The 25,014-nt window shown below is 39.5% G+C and overlaps 1 protein-coding gene across 1 annotated transcript; it reads left to right on the top strand.

Moving 5' to 3' along the window:
• Positions 1-756: 756 nt before the first annotated feature.
• On the top strand, positions 757-24,462 carry LOC118802015 (NLR family CARD domain-containing protein 3-like). The gene is made up of 7 exons (XM_036562452.1): positions 757-1,017; positions 4,676-4,752; positions 5,278-5,601; positions 7,135-9,096; positions 16,626-16,799; positions 23,649-23,695; positions 23,787-24,462. The coding sequence occupies exons 2-7, from the start codon at positions 4,706-4,708 to the stop codon at positions 24,380-24,382; spliced, it is 3,150 nt and encodes a 1,049-aa protein (XP_036418345.1). The 5' UTR covers positions 757-1,017; positions 4,676-4,705; the 3' UTR covers positions 24,383-24,462.
• Positions 24,463-25,014: the final 552 nt, after the last annotated feature.

Genomic DNA, 25,014 nt, shown 5'->3' with positions numbered 1-25,014 from the left:
GAGACAGAGAGAGAGAAATATGTGAGAAAAATTCCTGATCTAAGTATTTTCATCATTCTAGGTTGTGGCCAGTAGCAACAAACAGAAGTGCGGTGAGGGTTTTGGACCCAAGATGGACCAAAGGACACAGCAAACATGCAAGAAACACATGTGTGTTGTGTAGTCTGGCATGAGTAGACTGTGTGTTCAGTGGGGCTGGTGTCTTATACAGACTGATGTGGATACTGTATCTGTTCAATGGTGCTGATGTTTTTTCAGACTAATATAAATGGGTTTATTTTTTTAGCATTGTTTTATTTAGATTTGTTCAAAATATATTTTTCCACCCATATGTTGATACTGATTTTTTCCTTTTTTTTTTGTGAGTTTTATCAAAAAAAATAGATAGCACTATTGTTTATGGATATGAACTAACACAGGTGAAGTAAGTCATTCATTCACTACTACAACCTTGTGGAAGCTTGGAAAAATTACTGGTGATTTTTAGTAATAATCTAACATTGTAATTTATTACTGTATCTGTGATATTGGATTTTCAAGTAAGATCTCATGTGTAGTAAACATACAATCAGCCTTAATAGCCACTACAGTCAATACAGCCTTTAAATAGGCTGATGCATGTTAAATGTTTAAATATGTTAAATGTAAACCTTCACAGTTTTCCAGGTTGAGCACTTTTTAGACGCTACCTTGAACAGTAATGCGTGGGTGTGTTTCTGCTCATAGTCTTTCTGCTCAGTGAATTTTACTGAAGGAAACTGGTGAAATATATGTGGTTGTAGTTTGTTCTCTGTGTTTTTAGGAGTGAGGAACTGTAGATGTGGTCATTTCTGCATGTTTATTTCAGGAGAGAACAGAGAGAGAAAGTCGAATATCCAGCGAATGTCCACACAGCTCACAGCTGAGCACTTCCTGATTGAAACCTGAAAGTAAAGTGGAGCAGCAGCGCTGTAGGAGAAGACGGACCGAGAGAGAGAGAGAGAGAATCACACAGTAACAGAGACTTTATTACACACGGTAAGTTATAATAAACACACACATTCAACACTGATGTGTAGATTACAGAAAGAACACGTGTTTTACAGTTTATAACTACTTCTAGCAGAAGTGAATGTACAGTAGTGAGAGTGCTAGATCAGGGTTTGAAATGGCCGACAAAGAGGTTCTCAGAGTTTAACTTTAAGTAACACAACTGACCTGAATTTAAAGCATGAAAAGGAAGTTCATTTTAAATCATTGTTCATGTGAGAGAGTCAGTCTAAAAGAAATGTATGTAAAGCGCATTTATCAAATACATAAAAAAAAAGTATAAAAAAATTACTTCCCCATTTTAGGTTACTTAGCTCAAAAACAAGCACAGAAACCAAAATATGTGGATTTGATTTGATTTAGAGTTTATGTAGAAAATACACTGTTGATCAATACATGGTCAATATCAGCTCCAGTGATCAGACTGAGTATTATGGTTTGTTCTGCTGTAGTTTATACTGTGAGATCTGCTGAAATCCAGAGTCTCTCCTTGTGTGAACTGAATACTTGGACAACAGGACTGAGATAGAAGAGTCATTTTGATCTTGTTGTGTCATTGTTCTGCTATCTGGTGTGATTGACAGGTGAACTGCAGGGAGTAATTAATCAATTAAGATCAAAGTTCTAGTCATGTGGAAACGTGAAATTAAAGAGCAAAAACGTTTCTGTGTGAATATGTATAACTATAAACATTGTAAGAGTGAAATTAAAGTAGGATCTGCAAACTGTGTTGGTTATATATCATTTTTAATATGATAGACTGCAAATCATTAATATATTTTTATACTTTATGTTGATAAACAATTAGTTTGATTGAATTTAAATACATTACTGTTTTATTGGGGCTTCTTAAGTAGGAATTTGTAAACAGTGTTGATTAAAGCACAGACTGTAAAAGACATGTTCATGTGCAGTAGCGCTGTTCAGCCAGCAGAGGGAGGAAGTGGACTGCAGTAATTTGGGCTTTTTAAAGAAAGAGTTTATACACATAAACACATTTTCACAATTTTAGGGTAAGTGGAAAAAATTAAAGATCAGAGATTGTTTATTAAATCTGATGTGCAAAAAGATGTTTTAAAAGCAGTTTTAAAAAGTGTGCTGCAGAGGTGCTTTTCAGTGGTAGTGTCTATCGCTCCTCAGAAACTGTGATATAAAGTGCTCCTCAGACAGTTTGAAAGTTTCAGGCTTCTTCCATTTCTGGGCTGTTGCCATGTCCTTGCTTAAAATATGCCCATAAACATGCCCATTAAGGCTCTGTCCTGTACTGGGTTGCAACAGTTTTTCATACGTTCACATTTAAGTTTGTGCATAAAGTCTTTACTTTGTCCTTATTTACACTAGTTCATTTCAGCCTTTCAGATCTTTTACTAAATTTGGTTGCATCAAATCTTTAAGTCATTTCTTAACTGGTAACTACTAACTGACGCGTATGTCGCTTTAAGATGACAATAACATGTTCAGATCCAGTCTATAAACCTGCTGCCATGGAAACATGAAAAATCCACTACAGAAGAGAACAATGTGCACAAGTTCAAAAGTTTGGTTGTACAATTGAACTAAATAAAACACAATACTAATATATATCGTTTGTTTGTTCGTTTATTCTTTAATTTTTCCTCAAGACAACTGAGTGTGTAGCTTTATTACATTTAGACGTTAGATGAATCTCACAAAAACTAGTTTGTGTTGATTTAGTGATCTGTAAACCTTAACTTAGCAAACACAGCTAGTGTAATCAGCCTCTACTGCTTTAGCATTACTGCCCCTCAGTGGTGGAACTAACTTTCTCCTCTCACCTCTTCAGGCAGTACCTAGATTAACACATCCACTCAGTGACACTTCATTTCTTAATCACTCTGTTATTTCTCTGCAGTCCTCGGCACCATTCATCTGTGGTTTAATGCTTCATATAAAAAAACTGCTCCTTATTCATTCTCCTAAATGTCTACACTTGTATTTATGAATTTGATTAGATCATGCTGTGGTTCGATTTGTATCTGTTATTTACAGTTTAGAGACTCTTGCAGTATCTCTACGTTCTTTTTATAAGCTTGGCTTTGTTTGTATGTTTTGTAAATCGCTCTGGATAAGAATATCTGCTAAACAACTCAGTGTAAATATAGACTGTATATTTAGTGACTGTACTACCCCATTTCCAAAAAAGTTGGGATGCTGTGCACATGTTTCTGGTATCAAATTCAAAATGGGCATATATTTTTCAAGAAACAATACAATTTCTCAGTTTCAACATCCGATATGTTGTATTTGTACTATTTTAATTAAATATAGAGTTTTAATGATTTGCACATCATTGTATTCTGTTCTTATTTACATTTTGCACAGCGTCCCAATTTTTCTGGAATTTATTTCTTGTATAATGTGTAATACTATTGATATTCAATTTATTAAATAAATATAGTAAATCTGAGCTTCTTAGTCAAAAAATAAAATATTAAATTATGAAGGATTCCTAGCAGAGCTGTAATGATTCTTGATTCAGGAAAAAAACTTGAAAGCTTAGTACAGCATTGAAAAGAATTTTTGGTTGTTAAACTATTTTAACCTCATGGTGCATCTTTAAATACAGCCTGCAGGTTCCAAGAATGTAGAAATACCACATAAAACGTACTATATTAAATTAGGTTTTATTTTAAAGAGAAAGTCATATATGCTCATGTGAGCATATTAGCATGAAACCAGTAGATTTAAAAAGTGAAATATTATTATCTTATTCTTCAGCTCAGGACAAAGCATCTTAGTGTTAAGATCATCTTAGAGAGTGTTCAGTCTGATGCTCACTCTACTATTTAAGAATTCTTTTTGTGCTCAGATGTTTCTAAGAAATTCAGTTCATTCGTTCTGCTGTTAAACTCAATTTAAGATGTGTTTTAAAACCTACTAACTATAAAAAGCTGAGCCAACTAAACTAAAAAGCTTTGCTTTTCAGGAATTCAGTAAAGGATTTTGCCTGATTTTATAATGGAAATCAATTATACAACCTGCAAGGGCCTAGACGAGCTGGTGTGGAATAACCAACAGTGACCTCTTAGAACATGCAGGGAATGTCATCCCATGTACTATAAATAGTTGTACAGATGGATGAATACATTTCTTTTTTATTATTTAATTCTTTTATTGTTAGAAAAATTAATAATATAAAAATGTAAAAAATGTATTTTACTTTATATTTATTTCTATATTTATTCATGTTTGTTATTTATAATGTTGTATATTTAATATTGATTTCAAATGGCATTTCATAGTGTTTGTGTTTCGTATTGGCCAAAGACATTTATGTTGAACATTGTGACTACAACAAGCAGTCAGACAGTGATGCAGGAATGAATATCAAACAAGAGAAAAGTGTTGACTTGTGGATAATTCAGACATGTCCATGAAACTGACAGCAGCGATTAACTGTATATGTGAATACAGATGTGTGTGATTTCAGTGTTTTCTCCTCACTGTGTGAACAGAACTCAACTCTGAATATGGATGTTAATAATTAAACACTCTTATTGCATGTTCACTTCAAATGTTGTAGTTTTATTAGTTTATCAATACTGCATGATGCTGCAATGACAACAAACTCATGATCTTACAGTGAGTGTGTTCAACATCCTGTGTATATTTTGTGTCCGAGTAGTGCACAGAAATCCAGAGTAACAGCTCTGTGATGGGTGTTCATCACTCCAGCAGTGGAGGAGGAAACTCTGATCCACCGTGAGTAACTTTATCTGCACTGATTAAGAAGAACAAATGAAAATGTATCAAAAGAAAATATTTTACAAATGTTTAGCAGTTATGTTCAGACATAGTGAGATGTAAACTCTTAAAAAGGATGGTTCTTTAGTAAAGAACATGGTTCTGAACTGAACAGAACTATGAACGCTCAAAGAAACCTCTGCTTGATTAAAAGGGCTTTGCATCATGAAATATTTCTTAAGACTGATGGAGAGTGTCTCGTTTATGGTTTATGTAGAACCTTTTTGAAAAGGGTTCTAAAAGGGCTCAAAAAAAGGGTTTCAAAAAGGGCTCTTCTGTTGTTACAAGCTTGGCGTCGTAACAGTAGAAGATCTCTTTTATTGTTCTAATTATGCAATTTAATCATGCGAAGAGTTCTTTGAGTGTTCATAGGTCTGTACAGAATCATTTTCTTTACTAAAGAACCCTTGAAGAATCATTCTGTTAAACACCATGTAGTAAATACATTATTTACTAAATACTTTACTCTCATCATGCTCTCAGGTTAAAGCATGCAGGATCTCCAGAACCCAGCCATGTGTCTATGAAGAGTGACCGGTCCCTACCTGAGCCTCCTGGATTCAGCAGAGGAGGAGGAGAACCCAGCTGTGTGTCTATGAAGAGTGACCGGTCCCTACCTGAGCCTCCTGTATTCAGCAGAGGAGGAGGAGAACCCAGCTGTGTGTCTATGAAGAGTGACCGGTCCCTACCCGAGCCTCCTGGATTCAGCAGAGCAGGACGAGAACCCAGCCGTGTGTCTATGAAGAGTGGCTGGTCCATGCCTGAGGATCCTGGATTCAGCAGTGGAGCTGTGCCCTCTGACCCAAAGTGAGTTATTGTACAGTTAAAGAACTTTAGAATGTACACACCTAGGCAAAAAGGTTCTGGCTGGTCAGAGTCCGCATTTAAACCCTAAAGAGAATATTTGGTCTCACATTAAACACAAACTAGCTCAGCAAAGTTTTTCAGCTGTTTGAAGCCGTAAATGCTGAGTGGATCAATACTGATTTTGTTACGTTATGTATTTGTTTAATGATTTGTTGTTAAGACCATTAAAAGCTTAATGTTTTTCCATTTTGGGCTTGGCCCATTTTTTTTTCCAAGATTGTTGCACACAGTTTTTCTTGGTGCTCCGTGACTGTGACTTTAAATTGAATTTTATAGATTGGTAAAAATATTAATATAATCTAGAAAAATTGTGTTAGATAGCCATTCATTATGCATTCACCATTTATTTACAAATGTATGGAACATAAAACTATTGTTAATGTTTTGCTTCAGTCTACAAATAGTAATATTGTGTTTTATAGTGTTACAGCCAGTAAACTACTTGTCTGGGGGTCTACTGAGGTCACCACAAGAAAAAAGAAAAAGTGGCATGAAGAGCCATATTTCAAGAAAAACTCTGGGCCATGTTCTTTCTTCTTTCCATTTCTTTACAGCATTACATTTTTTAGTTCAGCTAAGAAAAAAAAAGGGGAGGGCTAACACCAAAATAATAAAACTTAAATCAAAGAGCAGGAGATCAGAAAAGCTGAATAACCTAGCAAAAAGAAGGAAAAAAACAAAATCTTCCTGAATCAACAACAGAAGAAAAAAGTAAATTCAATAGAGGCCTACAGCCTGGCTGTTAGTCACTGTAAATGAGTTAGAGAAGTGGTCTCTACGCTCAGTTGTGTTCTAAAGTTCAAAAACAGTTACCTCTGCACTAAAATCATAGACACGATGACCAGAGTGTCTTTCACTAAAACAAACAGCTCAACCAGACAGAGAGGCAGACAGAGTGCTGCTGCACAACTGACCACATTAGAAAGGTGCAAGTGTCCAATCAGACAAAGTTGCATGGAGAGTCACTCCAGACCTGCCATGGAGGGAAACCTCTGACTGTGGACTTCAGCTCAGACAATCCAACCGTTACCATACAGTTATTGTTAACAATCTGTAAGTGTAACACAAAATCATAATTATCAGATAGAACCTCAATCATATTGTTTTAGTTCCCATAAATTGTTCTGCAGTTGTTAAACATGTGAAAACACTTGAACACTCTGAAAATCATATTTTGGTAAGTAAGTTATCTCAGCTACCCAGCAATGTCTGAATACATATGTGCTAACTCAGCCTTCAGCGTCTGGAACACAGTTTGTTTCTTTAACGAAAACATGAAGTTCATTGTGGGAACCTGACTAAGATCTGTAGAAAGAGCTATTCATTTAGGTACAAATTAGATTTAAGTATAATTTATTTATAATTACATGAAAATATTACATGTGACAGACCATTTCATCAGTGAGCTGCATTGTGAGCTGTTATTCTGGTTACTTGTGTTGATGTTTGTGTTACTGTGTTTGACCCCATCAGGCTGAGCTCCACAGAACCTACACTGCAGATAAACGCTCTGTTGGAGGAAACTGGAGACCTGAATCAGGATTCTTACCAACCAGTGGATGATGATCTACACAGAGTCTTACAGAGACACAAAACCAGCATGAAGAACAAGTATGAGAGCTTATTTGAGGGAATCAGAACAGAAGAGAATAAAACCCTCCTGAACAGGATTTACACTCAGCTCTACATCATAGAGGGAGAGAGTGAAGGAGTGAATGAAGAACATGAGGTTCTACAGATGGAGAAAACATCCAGGAGACGCTTACAAGACTCTCCAATCAACTGCTTAGACATCTTTAAACCTCTACAAGGTCCTGAAGGAGAAACACGAGAAGAGACCATTAGAGCTGTGGAGGCTGACAGACTCAGACACAGAGAAAGAAAAGATCACAGACCAGAAGAGCCAGAGCTCAGAGCTGCTCTGACTAAAGGCATCGCTGGAATTGGAAAAACTGTCTCTGTGCAGAAGTTCATTCTGGACTGGGCTGAAGGAAAAGCCAATCAGGATGTAGAGCTCATGATTGTGCTTCCGTTCCGGGAGCTGAACCTGATTAAAGATGATCAATACAGTCTTCATGGACTTCTGTGTGACTTCCATCCTGAGCTCAAAGATCTGGACCCAGAGATTCATGATCAGATCAAAGCTGTGTTTATATTTGATGGTCTGGATGAAAGCAGAATTCCACTGAACTTTGAACAGTGTGAGAAAGTATCTGACATCACCATGACATCATCAGTGGGTGTGTTGATTACAAACCTCATCAAAGGAGAGCTGCTTCCCTCTGCTCTGATCTGGATCACCTCCCGACCAGCAGCAGCCAATCAGATCCCTCCTAAATACATCAACCGTGTGACAGAGATTCAGGGATTCAGTGACCCACAGAAGGAGGAGTACTTCAGGAAGAGGATCAGTGATGAAGACCAAGCCCAGAGAATCATCTCCCACATTAAGACAGTGAGGAGCCTCCACATCATGTGCCACATTCCAGTCTTCTGCTGGATCTCAGCCACTGTTCTTCAGAGAATCATGAAACAGCGTCATACAGAAATCCCTAAAACTCTGACTGAAATGTACTCACACTTCCTGATCACTCAGACCAACATGAAGAACGAGAAGTATGAGAAGAAAAGAGAGAGAAACCCAAAGAAGCTGCTGAAATCTAACAGAACCGTTCTTCTGAAACTGGCTGAACTGGCTTTCAAACAGCTGATGAAGGGCAATGTGATGTTCTATGAAGAGGACCTGAGAGAGAGCAGCATTGATGTCACTGAGGCCTCAGTGTATTCTGGGATTTTCACTGAGATCTTTAGGGAGGAATGTGTGCTTCACCAGAGGAAGGTCTACTGCTTTGTCCATCTGAGCTTTCAGGAGTTCCTGGCTGCTGTTTATGTGTTTCACTGCTACAAGAGCAAAAACATGAAGGAACTGCAGATACTTAACCCATGGGGCAGAGAGAGGTTTCGAAATGTTTCACTGGATGAGCTGCTGATGGGAGCAGTGGATAAAGCTGTAGAGAGTCAGAATGGACACCTGGATCTTTTTCTCCGTTTCCTGCTGGGCCTCTCACTGGAGTCCAATCAGAGACTCCTACAGGGTCTGCTGACCTCAACACAGAGCAGCTCAGAGAGAACCAGGGAGCACATCAAGAGTTTAATCAAAGGAGATGATGGTCAAATCTCCACTGAGAGATCCATCAGTTTATTCCTCTGCCTGTCTGAAGTGAATGACCTGTCTCTCTCCAGAGAGATTCAGGAGTATCTAACCTCAGAGAGACACTTGGTGGAGAAACTCTCTCCTGGACAGTGTTCAGCACTAGCCTATATGCTCTTGAATTCAGAGGAGGTTCTGGATGAGCTGGACCTGAAGAAGTACAACACATCAGAGGAGGGTTATAGGAGACTGATCCCAGCTCTGACTGTCTGCAGGAAAGCTCGGTGAGTATTCTATTTATAAGAGTGTACACTTATGTACTATTACTGCATTTTAAACTGTATTTTACTGTAGAATCTTTCTACAGAGTGTTGCTGTAGATGTTGAATGCATTCTGGGATATATTTCACACATTACAGCATTAATACATTATTGTACATTTAAACACAGTTTTAATACCTCACTGTAAAACTATATACAGTAATAGTAACTGACCGTTAAAAAAAACAAAAAGCTCTGATAGAAGTGAATGTGCTCTGGCTACCTAGCTAGCTCCATTTAATTTCACCAGAAAAACTACTGAGCTAATGGTAGTTAGTCTGCCACTCAGTAGTTACAGCAGAATTGCAATTTCGCTTTAGTATTTTTCAGTTTTTTTATTTTTGAGAGCTTGTTCTTCTGTTGAGCACATTATCTTGTAATTGTCATGCATTGTGCTTCCTACTCAAGCACATCGGCAAGCGACCAGCCTCAGTGTTTTGTGCTGGGTGAGTGATTGAACTGTTGTTCAAGTACGCATCCTGTATAGGTTCAAGCCAGAACTCGTGCACTCAGCTCAGGCCCTCCCACCACAACCAAAAGCCACTTCTTCCTTTTCATGTTGTCTCAGCTGCTGGTGACAGACTTGAGTCAGGTATCGTTGCCTCCCATTTGTCAAGTGTGCCACTCTCGGTGTGAGGTAGCATGCATGGATGCAGCAATGACAAGCCTGTATTAATGAGGCCTGCATTTCTCATCTATGCTGCACTCAACCCAAACTCCAAGGTGGCGTCTGATCTTCCTGGCTGTGGCATCGATGCTGAGGGTTCCTTCTCTCTGCACCGTGAACATACCAATTGCTCCACTGCCACTTGCTCGTGGCCACTTGGCAGGTTTTCTGCTTCTCAGGCACCTCCACTGTGTAGCACTGTATTGCTTGTCGCAGCATCTCTATGCCGAGGATGAGTTCTGCCCTCTCTGCCTTGAAGGCTGGCCAGTGCAGCAAGCTGCACGTGTCATCTCAGGTCCTCTGGGAGCAGTGCATTCCAACTCTCTCTGCACAACATTCTCAAACTCCGGGTATGCCTGTCAAACCACTGCACTTAGCTCTGCCAACAGCACACTTATCCACTCTCCCATCAGCCTCCACCTCTCCAGAAACAGCCATCTAACCGACACCACTGCCAGTAACTGATGAAGCGTCACTGGAGGGCTATGGTCAATGCTGCTAGGTTGTCATGTTATTCCAGAGGCAGGACCACAAGCAACTGTAGCGCGTTCCCCTCCAGTGCCAAACACACTAGGTGACCACTTCTAGCTGTGCACAGTATGGCTCCCTTTGCCATTGTAGCATGGTAAGTGGATGTGAACGCTCTCTCTCTCGCTCGCTCTCTCTCTCTCGCTTTCTCTCTCTCTCTCTCTCTCTCTCTCTCTCTCTCTCTCTCTCACTGGGCACCAGCTGCCTTTGTCTCAGCTGGCTGGACCTGTCTGGGAGAGGGCAGGCATAATTAGGGTTCAAGCACGCAGTGAGTAGAACCCTATTGGAATTGTCAAGATTTTTCTTCTTCTTATTATTCTTCTTTTTCTGCCCTGAAACGGAACGCACAGCCCAAACCGTAAGTCCTAGAGACGCCAAACTTGGTCAATAGGTAGTAGTCCCTCCTGCTACTCAGGCACAAGAAATCAGCCCAATCGGCCACAAGGGGGCGCTATAGCGCAGGCCAACGCGTTTGGGTCTATATCTCCTAAGCCAGATTTTTGCCAGACAAGCCATATTTTTTTCCTGGTTCTATGGGTCCAAATAAACCATTTGGCTATTTGGATTATTTAGCTCCACCCACTTAGATTTTTCGCAATACTGCAAAATATGCAAAACCTACTTTTGCGAACTAGTCCTACATCTATTTGGGGATCCTCATCTATTTGGTGTCAAAAAATTCAGAAGAGCCTGAACCTCAATAATTATCTTAAACATTTTTCAATAATTATAAAAATCATGTTTTCCAAACAACATGGCTGCCATATGCAAATGAACCCTTCTGGATAAATTCAAAATAATTCAGAATTAATTGAAAAATCTGTAACTCAAGAATCTTTCAGCCAAAAAATTTCAAACTTCACAGGCCATATCAGAAGCTCATTCTGAGATAGCCATTCGATTTTTGTGCGCATACATAAGTAGGGGGCGGAGCAACAGAAACATGGCATTTTCTCTGCATCCGTACATCCGATCAAGCTGAAACTTTGCATGCCGCTTTGGCCACAATACAAGTGCTTCTTTAAGGACAATTGGACATGTCGAAATTTGTGGTCGCCATCAGCCAATAAGCTTTCAGCAGGCCTTTTGACAGGCTTAACACTGACCAATCATCATGAAACTTGAATGGTGTCTATATGTAGCCACTTCCTAACAACCAGTCAAGTTTCAAAAGATTTGACCACTGGGGGGCGCTATTCATAAAAATAAATCTATTACATGTCATTACTATATTATTACAATTTTGACGAAAAACCCATATGAATCAATTGTAGTACATTATGCCAAACAATTTTGCCAATGGTTGTTTGTTACAAAACTGCATAGTTTTTTTGTGATCGTTAACTGTTTGAAAACCATACTTTACGAACTAGTCTCTGGATTTTGATGCAAACTTTTCGAAATTGGTTTAGGAACACTCTTTGGCCTCTCTATGTAAATAATTATCAAAAACATGTTGAGTTTTTTACTCAATGTGGTGTGCAATAATCAATTAATTGCTGCGGCCATTGCATTGCTAGCTTGATTTGCTATAACTCAACAGTCATTGGTCCGATCATCTCCCAACTTTGAGTGTTTTTACAAATTGAGACTCTAATGGGGTTTGCCAATTTTGGTCCAGATTGGCCTTTAGGGGGCGCTTTAGCACTCAAAAACACTCAAAAATCAATTAAAAAGCTATTACAATGTTATTACAAGGTCCACATATAAACAGTTAGTACCGTTAAACACCACTGCTTGTTGTTTATGGCAACTGAAGGCCTTTTGATGAACTGAGTTCCTTTCAGTTCTATTCACTCTACCTATGAATAAGACCCACAGCTTGAGGCCTTTTTAGGCCTAATGGGCTAAACCTGCAGAAGGACCCGTAGTGCTATTGCATGCTTGAACCCGCTCATTGCCGCTTGCAGCTATATTTTGAATTAATTTTTGACCATTTTTCTTTTTCTATCTTTCTATCTATGTTCACATTACAAGCTTTATTGCTCCATTCAATTTTTTTGCTCAGTTTTTCTGCCTTAAAGGTTTACTTTCATGTTTGTAAGGGACCAATGCCAGTGACATTGTTTCCTTGTGCTGCAAGCAGGCAGCCATGGCAGAAAGAAACCCTTCTGGCTCAATGTTGTGCCTGCAATGTTACTTGATTGATCCAAAAAAGTATGATGTGTTGAGCAGAAACAAAACTTCAGTAGCATGTCTCAGTGTCCAACAGAGTTATGGATTGGTTGAACCTGGATAATTGCGTGAAACGAATCAAGCATTTTTTTTTCTTTGGTTGCCTCAGGGAGTAACGAGCTGTATGTGTATTAAACAACAGACCTGCAAGTGTATTTCCTTGTATATTAAGAGGAGCTGTATCAAACTGTGTTGCCAAAAGTATGTGGACACCTGACCCTCACACCTATATGCACTTGTTGGATGTCCCATTTTAAAATTATGGGCATTAATGTGGAGCTACCCCCGTTTGCGGCTACAATAGCCTCCACTCTTCTGGGAAGCTTTCCACAAGATTTCGGAGTTTCTGTGGGAATCTGTGCCCATTCAGTAAAACCATGTCTTTATGGAGCTGCTTTGTGCACAGGGGCTCAGTCATGCTGGAACCAGAAAGGCTTTTCCCCCAGACTGCTGACACAAAGCTGGAAACATATAATAATCTAAAATATCTGTATTCTGCAGCATTATCATTGATCCTCACTGGAACTAAGGAGCCAAAACCCTGAAAAACAGCCCTAGCCCATAATCAGTCCTCCATCAAACCTTACTGTTGGCACAGTGCATTCCAGTAGGTACCATTCTCCTGGCATCAGTCAAACCCAGATTCATCTATCAGACTGCCAGATAGTGAAGTATCATTCATCACTCCAGAGAACACGTATCCACTGCTCCAGAGTCCAGTGGTGGCACTTTACACCCCTCCAGCTGACGCTTGGCATTGCATATATAGTGATCTTAGGCTTGTGTGCAGCTGCTCGGCCATGGAAACCCATTTCAAGAAACTCCACACACACAGTTCTCGTGCTGATGTTGCTTCCAGAGGCAGTTTAGAACTCTGTAGTGAGTGATTCAACAAAGGATATACAAAGGATTTTTACACACTGTGTGCTTTAGCCCTCGGCAGCTCCACTCTAAGTTTGTGTGGTCTACTGCTTCGTGGCTAAGCTGTTTTTTCTCCTAGTTGCTTGTATTTCACAATAATAGCACTAACAATAGGATGGAAACAGATGCTCGCAGACAAGGCTAGAGTTAAGATCTTTAATAACAAAAGTATGATCCAAAATCACAGTTGAAAAGCCAGAGCAAGTCAAAAACCAGAGATCCACAGCAAGACAAAAGGCCATGGCAAAAATCAGGGTCAGGACAGAAAAACAGGTCATACACGAAAGTCGATAAACAGGCAATGAAAGAACGCCCAGTATGCTCAAGATGAGACGACACTTCACAAAGAAGCTATGCTAAAGCCCGGGCTTATATACTAAACTAACTAATATATGAAATCAGGAATAGGTGTGTGAATGATCAGAAACCTGGTGAGGCTGAGCGCTGATAGGTTGATCTGTTGGAGTCCTGAGTCATGTGAGGCAGTGAGGGGTTCTGGGAATTGTAGTCTGAAGCTGTGTCGGCTGTAGTTCCTGCCATGCCGGGAGGAGGCGTGACAGTAATACATGTTCATTATAAATGTTTTCACTATTCTGTAGATCTGTAACTGTTCTTGGTGCATAACATGACACTCCCTACATTTGTAAGATTACTGCAGTAATGTAATTATGCTATTAGGAACCAACCACATAGCCCTCAACTTCCCATCTATATTCAGTGGCTTGCTCATTCAAAATGAATTCAGCCATTCATGTTCTTGATTCATTTCAAAGTGCAATAAACACTAAATTCTTCACTAAATTAAAACCATGTAATGACATTTTCATGGGTCACAGCATGCAAGTAGTAATTATGATTGATCATGTTACAAGCAAATATATTTGTTTAAGGAGAGTGTTTGCAAAACATGATATCTGACAAGTTTCATTTCTAATAAACCATGAAAAAGCAAACAGGATTAACTCTATAAAACCAAGCATCTCAATGGTGATCCATCCTGAGTCTAACATGCCAGAAGGAGTCAGACACTCGCGGTTAAAAAGATCAAATAAGGCTTTACAGATGAAAACAAAGTTGTGAAAACAGGCAAAAAGGTCATGAACAGTGATATCACAAAGACGCAAACAATCCAAAGGGTTAGGAAAACAATGGTCATAAACAGGGATCAAACAAAATAGAACGTTCAGTAAATCAAATAGTGATATAATACCTTGCAACTTGTCTATACTAAAGCCCGGGCTTATAAACTAAACTAAGAGGACCATATGACATACAACACAGGTGAACAGAATCAGTACTCCAGTAAAGGAGAGCGCTGATTGGTGCATGAGGAAAGGTCAGGAGTCAGGTGATCTCCCAGAGGATTCTGGAAGATGGAGTCCGAGTGTGGTTCAGAGCCCAATGGATGTGTGACACTGAGAATCTGGTGATAGGACCTTAAACTTGTTTAAGAAGTACCATGTCCTTCAGCGTGAGGTCCAGTACTTGGGCCATGTTGTTAGTGGCGATGGAGTGGCCACTGATCCGGCAAAAGTGGAGGCTGTCCGGAAGTGATCTGCTATGTACTATGTAGAGCTGTTACAGAGCATATTGGGCCTAGCATCACACTACCAATATTTTTGTATGGAGTTTCACAGAAACAGCCTTTCAGCAATTCTGAACAGCTCTCTCCACTAGCTAGGTCTTAGTTTTCCCTCGGCCAGACAGCTCCTGCAGTGTTGACACTGATGTCAGCAACAATGGCATAACAGCAGTTTTGTCACAGCACCAGGATGGAGAAGGAAGAGTTATTGATCGCTACAGCTATTGCCTAAGCAAGCCAGAATTGAATTACTGTTTCACATCGTGTAAGCTGTTGTCTGTGCTGTCTGGATTTAAATACTGGAATGGAGAAAAGTGTCCTAAATGACTTCGACCATGGCATGGATGGTTCTAGATGGGTTGGTTAGCATATTTCAGAAACTGATCAACTGGGATTTTTACTCACAGCAGTCTGTAGAGTTTACTCAAAATGGTGCAAAAATCAAAAAACATCCAGTTAGCCGCAGTTCTGTGGATATAAAGGCTTTATTGATAGGAATGGACAGATGTGTTTGAGCTGAAAGTAAGGCTACAGTAACTCGCATAACCACTCTTTACAACAGTGGTGAGCAGAAAAGCATCTCTGAATGCACAACATGTTGAACACTGAGGTGGATGGCCTACTATAGCAGAAGACCACATAGGGTTCCATTCTTGTCAGCCAAAAACAAAGCAGAGGCTGCAGTGAGCACAGGCTTAACTAGATATTTTTGAAAGATTTGAAAAACGTTGTCTTGTCTGATGAATCTTGATTTCTGCTGAGGCACACAGATGGCAGGGTCAGAATTCGGCATAAACAGTATGAATCCATGGACTCAACCTGCCTTGTGTCAACGGTTTAATGGTGGGGGAAATTTTTTTGAGCACACATTGGACTTCCTAAAACCAATCAATCATCATGTGAATGCCACAGCCTATTTGAGTATTGTTGCTGCCCATGTCCATCCTTTCATGGCCACAATTTACCATCTAATGGTTACTTCTAGCATGATAATGCGTCATATCACAAAGCAAAAGTTATGTCAAATGGGTTTCATGAACATGATAATGAGTTCAGTGTTCTTCAGTGGCCTTCCCAGTCACCGGATCTGAATTAATCACAGTACCTTTGGAAGAACATGGTGGAATGGAAGAATCACAGCAGGAATTTTTAACTGACAAATCATTACTGCAGTAATTTCATGATGCAGTGTGAGATGCTATGTGAAAATTAAGGGTAAGAGTAAAAAGGATCCTACCTGGTATTGGAATGGTGTTCAAGTGGCAGATGAGTGTAATACATTTGATCTTTTGTGTTTCTAATATATGTGGGGACTCTCCTGTCATTCCTGTCAAGCTTGAAATCTAAATGGACGTGATTTCTGTACATAGAGGTCCGTCACTGTCACCAGTGAGTTCAGTTTCAGGTCAGAATCAGCTGTCCCAGTCCATTTTTGTCATTTAGTAATTTGTGTTATTCTGTTTTCTTATTGTGTTTTCATACTGGTTGATATAAGAATGCACAATTTGTGTTGGTGTTGATTTCACAGAATTTGGTGCTTTCTGTGATTGGTCTGTACTGCAGCTGGTTTAAGCTGTGTCTAAATGTCATCTGTTCCTCTTTTTCTTTTCTTTCTGCAGATTGCCTAGTTTTGTGGTTACAGATGAATACTGTTATCTTTTGGCTTTAGCTCTGAAATCAAACCCCTCCCACCTGAGAGGACTGGATCTGACCCTTAATCACCCAGCAGAGTCAGGAGTGAAGCTGCTCTCTGATCTAATGGAGGATCCACACTGTGCACTGGAGAAACTACAGTGAGTTTCTGACTTACTGTCTCACTTTCTCTATCTTTCTCTATGTATTTATACATATAAATATATACATACGCTATATAAAAACTACAGTGAGTCTCACTCACTCTCTCACTCTCTCACACTCTCGCGCTCACACACACACACATGCTGTTACTTTTCTTGATTTATGCCTCCAGCCTGTGTTTGGGACAGGCTTTTCCCCTAATGAGCTTCGAATGTAATTTTTCTGCCGCTCTGGGGTAATAGACACATTTATAGTGCTTTTCCTTTACCAAAGGATGAGTTAGACTGGAGCATTTGTGAAGTACTTGGCATTTAAGGCTGTTGGTTTACTGATAAAACAAAGAAGTGAGTGGCCAATCAGAAAAGAAAAGAAAAGAAAAGAAAAGAAAAGAAAAAGCAAGTGCATTTGAAATTGCAACAGAGACCACAGTTGTCATAAACACCAGTAAATTCACTACAGGACCCGTGACACAATAAACTTAAACCCTTATTTTTAAAATGTGTGTACTTATTAAAATTAAGTAATGCATTTGATAACATGAACAACACATTAACAATTATTCACTAATATTAAGTTAAAAAAATATCAACTGCAATAGTTAATATTGTTAGTTGACTAACATTAACTAATGTATTTGTAACATTAAAACCACATGAGACACTATATTAACAATGGTTAGCTAATATTAACAAATAACGATTGCATTAATTTATTACCAAAACACGACTAGTTTGCACATTTACATCAGGTACAGTAAGTACTGAGTAACTCATAGAACTGCACATGAACATAGATCTATCAGCACAGGAGCTGAAGGTTGTGAGGCTTTATTCTTTTCTGTTTACATTGTTTTGTTTTAAAATAAAATGCTGAAGCTCTAAAGTGAGTTGTGTGATCAACAGTAAAACAGGAGCTGAAATTAAATAAAATAAAATTAAATTAAACCCAAAAATTAGCTAACCATCATAAATGTTGTATATAATTTGTTTATGTTAACGAATACACTAATTAATGTTTTAATAAAATAGTTTTAACCAGACATTACTAATGTAGTACCTCATGAGTTGTTCATGTTAACAAATGTATTACTTAATATTAGTTTGTAAACACCTATTGTATAGTGTTAACTGATGAAGTTTCAAGAACATTAAAGGTCTTTTGTGCAGTAATATGTTTGTAATGTTTTACTATTAATGAGCTGGTGTGTTGGTGAACTGTTATTTTAAAGTATGGCAAAGTCTTTATTTCATTTTTCTAGCTACAGTCATATTAAGCCTTTTCAGAAATGTGAGAGAGAAATTAAATGTTTCATAATTTTGTCTGTTTTCCATGGCATACAGTAGCACACATTCCTGCCAAAATAATTTTGAAACTGTCCTAATTAATTTTTACTAGACTAGAAACATGAAGATAAAACTAAATAGGCTACACCTTGCATTGTTGAAAAAATGTGGTTTTGGCATTACTGATACTAAGTTTTTGTCTATTTTGTCCAGACTAGCCTAAAGCCATGCAAACAATAGCACTTATTGCTCCTTGTACTTTGCAAAGTTAGCCAGTCCACAAGTAAAGTTCTCACTGCAAATCATGTCAGCTGTTCAAAACCCTAAGATCACTATGCACAATGCCAAGCGTCGGCTGGAGGGGTGTAAAGCGCTGCCACTGGACTCTGGAGACATTTTACACAGTTATCTGCTTCCGGCTTTGTGTCAGCAGTTTGGGGAAGAGCCTTTCCTGTTCCAGCATGACTGAGACCCAGTGCACAAAGCAGCTCCATAAAGATATGGAGTGACCGGTTTGGTGTGGTGGAACTCCAGTGGCCTCACAGAGCCCTGACCTCAACTCCACTGAACACCTTTGGGATGAACTGGAACATTAATTGTGAGCCAGACCTTCCTGTCCACCATCAGTGCCTGACCTCACAAATGCTCTTTTGACTGAATGGGCACAAATTCCCACAAACACCCTCCAACATCTTGTGGAGGCTACTAGATCAGCAAAGGGGAGCAACTCCATATTAATGCCCATGAATTTGGGACATGGGACATCCAACAAGCTCATATAGGTGTGATGATCAGATTTCTGTAGACTTTTGGCCATACAGTGTGATGCAGCTCTGCTCAGTGTACAAATAAATACACTTGCAGCTCTTATTAATACACACGTAGCACCTTACTCACTGAAGTGTGGTGTGGTGAAACTCCACAGAGTCTGCTCAGAGACTAGGCTGAACACCTTTGCAATGAATTTGGAATGTCGACTGCGAGCCAGGTGTTCTCTTCAGTGCCTGTTCCCAACTTTTTTGAAAATCCAAAGCTTTCCCAGAAACAGATGTACTTCCATATGAATGCCCATGGTTTTGGAATGGATTTCCATCAAGTTCATATAGTTGTGATGGTCAGGTGTCCACACACCATTACGTACACAGTTTCCTCCAAAAGTATTGGATCTATTCTGATACCTCCTATTATTTACATCTATGTATTAAACAACTTAGAACATGGCATCTTTGGTGGCAAGCCTCACAAATTTTAGATGAGCAAACATTTACGAACAGATAGTCTTAAAGTCAAAGTACAACCCCATTTCCAAAAAAAATTGTGAGGCTGTGAAGAATGTAAATAAAAATAGAATGCAATGATGTGCAAATCATGTAAACCATATTTTTTGAAGGAAAATACTACAAAGACAACATATCGAATGTTGAAACTGGAAAATATACGCCCATTTGAATTTGATGCCAACAATCCATTCCTAAAAAGTTGGGACGGGGGCCTGTTTACCACTGTGTTTCATCACCTCTTCTTTTAACAACACTCTGTAAGTGTTTGGGAACTGTAGATTTGGAAGTGAAATGTTTTCCTGTTCTTGTTTGATACAGGATTTCAGCTGCTCATCAGTTCAGGGGCTCATTTGTCGTATTTTTCATTTCATAATGTGCCAAAAATGTTATCAGTGGTGACCGGTCTGGACTGCAGGCAGGTCAGTTTAGCACCCGGACTCTTTTAATACGGAGCAATGCTGCTGTAATACATGCAGAATGTGTTTTGACATCGTCTTGCCGAAATAAACAAAGCCTTCCCTGAAAAAGACGTTGTCTGGATGGCAGCATTTGCTTTTTTATACCCAATCATGATACTGAACTCTTGCCAATTAACCACCAGGTGTTTTTTTTTTAGTATTTGCACAACTTTACCAGACTTCTGTTGCCCCCATCCCAACTTTTTTGGAATGTGTTGTTGGCATCAAATTCAAAATATATTTTTCAAAAAACAGTAAGATTTTTCAGTTTCAACATTTGATTTGTTGTCTTTGTATTATGTATGATTTCAGTGATTTGCACGTCATTGCATTTTGCTTGTGCCCATTTTTTTGGGGTATGGGGTTGTAAATAACACTTAATATTTGGTTGTATGTCCCCACTGACATCACCAAAACAGTTTGATTCTTCTTTTGTGATGCTTTTCTAGGCTTTTACTGCAGCTTATTTGCTTCAAGCCAAAATAAAAATATGAAAGGAATTTGGATCTTAAACACCCAACATAAAATTAGTTTATATGCAGATCCCTCATATGTAGAATAGTTATAATCAAAATGACAACATTGCCCAGAGTTAATTACTTATTCTCAGTGATACTTCTTCAACCTCACACAACTTGTTTTAAGTCCTTAGACAACACTATCTCAAATTTATATGGAAAAAATAAACCAACTGGAATCAAAATGACCACATTACAGAATTCAAAAACCCATGGAGGTTTAGAAGCTCTAAATTTTTACAACTATTTCATTGTAAATCAATTACAATATATTCTAAAATGGATAAATTCCGAACGGACATATTACACATGGATCGATGGAGAACAAACACTATACAAAGATACCCGGATAGCAGACTTACCATTCATCACCCAAACACTGAAAAATCAGGACTGCTTTAAAAATCCAACAATAGCAACAACTCTGATAGTTGATGGAAGTTTCACAAAATCACAAATACTCTGTCTCTGAATATTAACTCCCCCATTTCGGAACAGCCCTGACCTCCTCATAAATAAAAAAACACTGCGCTGTGCTTCCTGGATTGATAAAGAAATGCACAGAATAGTTTCTAGATCAGACGCAAAAATAACTTTGCCGACTATTCAATGGAAAGAAGATCTATCCATCACTCCCAGTGCTGATTTCTGGTTGCAGATGTGCAGAAATAATAGACATGTGAATTCAAGTACTAATTTACAGCTCATACAATATAAACTTTTTCACATAATACATTACCATGGACAAAAGATGTTCAAAATGGGATTTACCAGCTCTGAAATCTGTTCACATTGCACACAGAATACCACAGATAATTATATCCATGCCATGTGGCACTGCACACCTATAAAACATTTCTAGCAAGAAATTATAAATCTATTAGCACTCTGTTTAAATATAACTATGTCCCTAGAACTATGTCTGTTAGGAGACACATCAGCAATCAATATGACAAAGAAAACTTCCACCGCACTACTCACAGCCCTAACCATCGCCAGGAAAACCAACCTCATGAACTGGAAGTCAAAAAATGTCATTACTGTCATTCACTGGAAAAACTCGCTATTGGATTGTATATCTATGAAAACATCTGCTTTCATCAAACACAAAAACACTCAGTTTGACTTAATCTGGACACTGGTTATTAACTTTTTACAACAATATTTTTCCTGATAAATCAGCTTTACTGGAGAAGCTGGTATACTGTGATCCAATACACAGTTCAAAACTACTCTATGCATAAATATCTTTGACCATAAACTCTTTCCCCTTCTTTTAATTAAATGATTCTTTCATCATTGCATTCTGTTTGTATTTATATTTTGCACAGCGTTCTAACCATTTTGGAAATGTGTGTAATATATATATATATATATATATATTGAATTCCAGCGTGGTACCGTGATAGGATGCGACCTGTGCAACAAGTACAGTTGTGAAATTTCCTCACTACTAAATATTCCACAGTCAGCTGTCAGTGGTATTATAACAAAGTGGAAGCGATTGGGAACGACAGCAACTCAGCCACGAAGTGGTCGGCCACGTAAAATGACAGAGCGGGGTCAGCGGATGCTGAGGCGCATAGTGCGCAGAGGTCACCAACTTTCTGCAGAGTCAATCGCTACAGACCTCCAAACTTCATGTGGCCTTCAGATCAGCTCAAGAACAGCGTAGAGAGCTTCATGAATGGGTTTCCATGGCCGAGCAGCTGCATCCAAGCCTTACATCACCAAGCGCAATGCAAAGCGTCGAATGCAGTGGTGTAAAGCGCCGCCACTGGATTCTAGAGCAGTGGAGACGTGTTCTCTGGAGTGACCAATCATGCTTCTCCGTCTGGCAAACCGATGGACGAGCCTGGGTTTGGCAGTTGCCAGGAGAACGGTACTTGTCTGACTGCATTGTGCCAAGTGTTAAGTTTGGTGGAGGTGGGATTAAGATTTGGGGTTGTTTTTCAGGAGTTGGGCTCGGCCCCTTAGTTCCAGTGAAAGGACCTCTTAATGCTGCAGCAGACCAAGAGATTTTGGATAATTTCATGCTCCCAACTTTGTGGGAACAGTTTGGGGAGTTTGGTCCCTTCCTGTTCCAACATAACTGAGCACCAGTGCACAAAGCAGCTCCATAAAGACATGGATGAGTGAGTTTGGTGTGGGAGAACTTGACTGGCCTGCAGAGTCCTGACTTCAACCCGGTAGAACACCTTTGGGATGAATTAGAGCGGAGACTGTGAGCCAGGCCTTCTCGACCAACATCAGTGTCCGACCTCACAAATGTGCTTCTGGAAGAAGGTCAGAAATTCCCATAAACACTCCTAACCCTTGTGGAAAGCCTTCCCAGAACAGTTGAAGCTGTTATAGCTGCAAAGGGTGGGACAACATCATATTAACCCCTATGGATTGAGAATGGGATCTCACTCAAGTTCATGTGTGTGTGATGGCAGATGAGCGAATACTTTTGGCAATATAGTGTGTGTGTGTGTGTGTGTGTGTGTGTGTATATGCATATATATATATATATATATATATATATATATACACACACATGTGTATATATATGTATGTGTGTGTGTGTGTGTGTGAAAAATCTGAATATATGGAATAAAACTCTGAATATATAGAGTGAAATCTGATGTCATCAAAGTACTTGCGCCATCTTGTGCAGTGCGTTGCTATGACTGAGCCTGCATGAAATCTTGTGGCATTAATCCTGAATAGTGAGGGGATAATTGACACCCTGGTGAACGGATGTACGGGCCAAAATTATACTAGAAAGAAGCATGCCTCCCACCTCACAGGAGCAGCCCACAAGCAGCCTAGAGTGCAGTAATGAGTAAAGAGTGGTTGTAGAGATGGGGTATGGTGTTGGGGTTCCACTTTAAATGCCTTCCCGGGGTGGATGTCGAGGGCTATCCCCGCTACAAGCGATCACATCCCGAGGGGGTGGATGTAGAGGGCTATCCCTGTTACAAGCAATTGCGTCCCAGGGGGCACCTGGGGTGTTAATTATCCCCTTACTATTCAGGATTACTGCCACTAGATTTCGTGCTGACTTAGTCATATCAACGCACTGCCGGCATCTGTACGGAATCTCACACATTCGAAAAACAAGATGGCGCTAGTGCCATATTCTCAAGGTTCATTCCATATTTTCAGGGTTTTCAATCATTTGTACATGTGTGTGTATATATATATATATATATATATATATATATATACACACACACACACACACACACACATATACATTGTGTGTGTGTATGTTCAGCTTTGGTGCATTACTAACAATCTGTAATTGTGTCTTTGCATCAGAGTGCATCTTGGAGAGACGGTCATGATCAAACTGGGGCTAAAGAAATGTAAGTATGCACACAAATACACACACACACACACACACACACACACACACAGAGCTTGTGTTATAACTTCTAATCTGCTTTTTGTGTGCAGATTTCTGTGAGCTCACCCTGAACCCAAATACAGTAAGCACAGGTCTCTGTCTGTCTGAGGGGAACAGAAAGGTGGAGAGTGTGAGTGAGTGGCAGCCGTATCCGGATGATCTGGAGAGATTTGATTACTGTAATCAGGTTCTGAGTGTGGAGAGTCTGACTGGACACTGTTACTGGGAGGCTGAGTGGAGCAGGAAGGCTGTTATAGCAGTGGCATATAAAGGGATCAACAGGAAAGGAGATCTTAAAGAAAGTGGATTTGGATACAATAATCAGTCCTGGAGTCTGAAATGCTCTGAAAACAGTTTTTCTGTATGGCACAATAATCAAAAAACTGCCACACCTGACCCCCTTTACCACTCTAACAGAGTAGGAGTGTACCTGGACTGGTGGTCTGGCACTCTGTCTTTCTATACCATCTCCCCTAACACACGAACACTGACCCACATACACACATTCACCACTACATTCACTGAGCCGCTCTACGCTGGATTCTGGGTTGGCGATGAGTCCTCAGTGCATCTGTGTGAGAGACAGAATAGAGTCCAGGAGACACACCTGAGCCTTCAGGGAACAAACTATTCTCTACACCTCTGAAGTGTAATGAGTAAGAAATGCATAAGAAATTTTATTTCTTTTGGTCACTAATGATGTCACTGTCCAACTACATACACTGTAGGGACAAAAGTATGTGAACTGACATCACACCTATATGAGCTTGTTGTACATCCCGTTCTAAAACCGTGAGCATTAATATGGAGTTGGCCCCCTTTGCAGCTCTAGCAGCCTCCACTCTTCTGAGAAGTCTTTCCATGAGATTTTGGAGAGTGTCTGTGGGAATTTGTGCCCATTCAGTCAAAAGGGCATTTGTGAGGTCAGACACCGATGTTGGACAGGAAAGTCTGGCTCACAATTAATGTTCCAGTTCATCCCAAAGGTGTTCAGAGGGGTTGAATTCAGGACTCTGTGCAGGTCACTGGAGTTCCTAAACTGGTCACTCCATGTCTTTATGGAGCTACTTTGTGCACAGGGGCTCAGTCATGGAGAATATAATATGGCATATAATTGTGTAAAATGTCTTTGTATGCTGTAGCATTAACACACTCCTCTACACACACAAGTAGTGAACAAAATAACAAATTTTATTTTATGATTTTATTTTGGGACGTTCATTTAGATTGTTAAGATAGCTATATATCACCCTGGTGTTGGGCAGCTCTGTTGTATCT

Source organism: Colossoma macropomum, unplaced genomic scaffold (genome assembly GCF_904425465.1).
Source record: "Colossoma macropomum unplaced genomic scaffold, Colossoma_macropomum, whole genome shotgun sequence".
Lineage (NCBI taxonomy): Eukaryota > Metazoa > Chordata > Actinopteri > Characiformes > Serrasalmidae > Colossoma > Colossoma macropomum.
The sequence above is the reverse complement of the archived record's forward strand: the minus strand, read 5'-3'. Positions and strand labels throughout refer to the sequence as shown.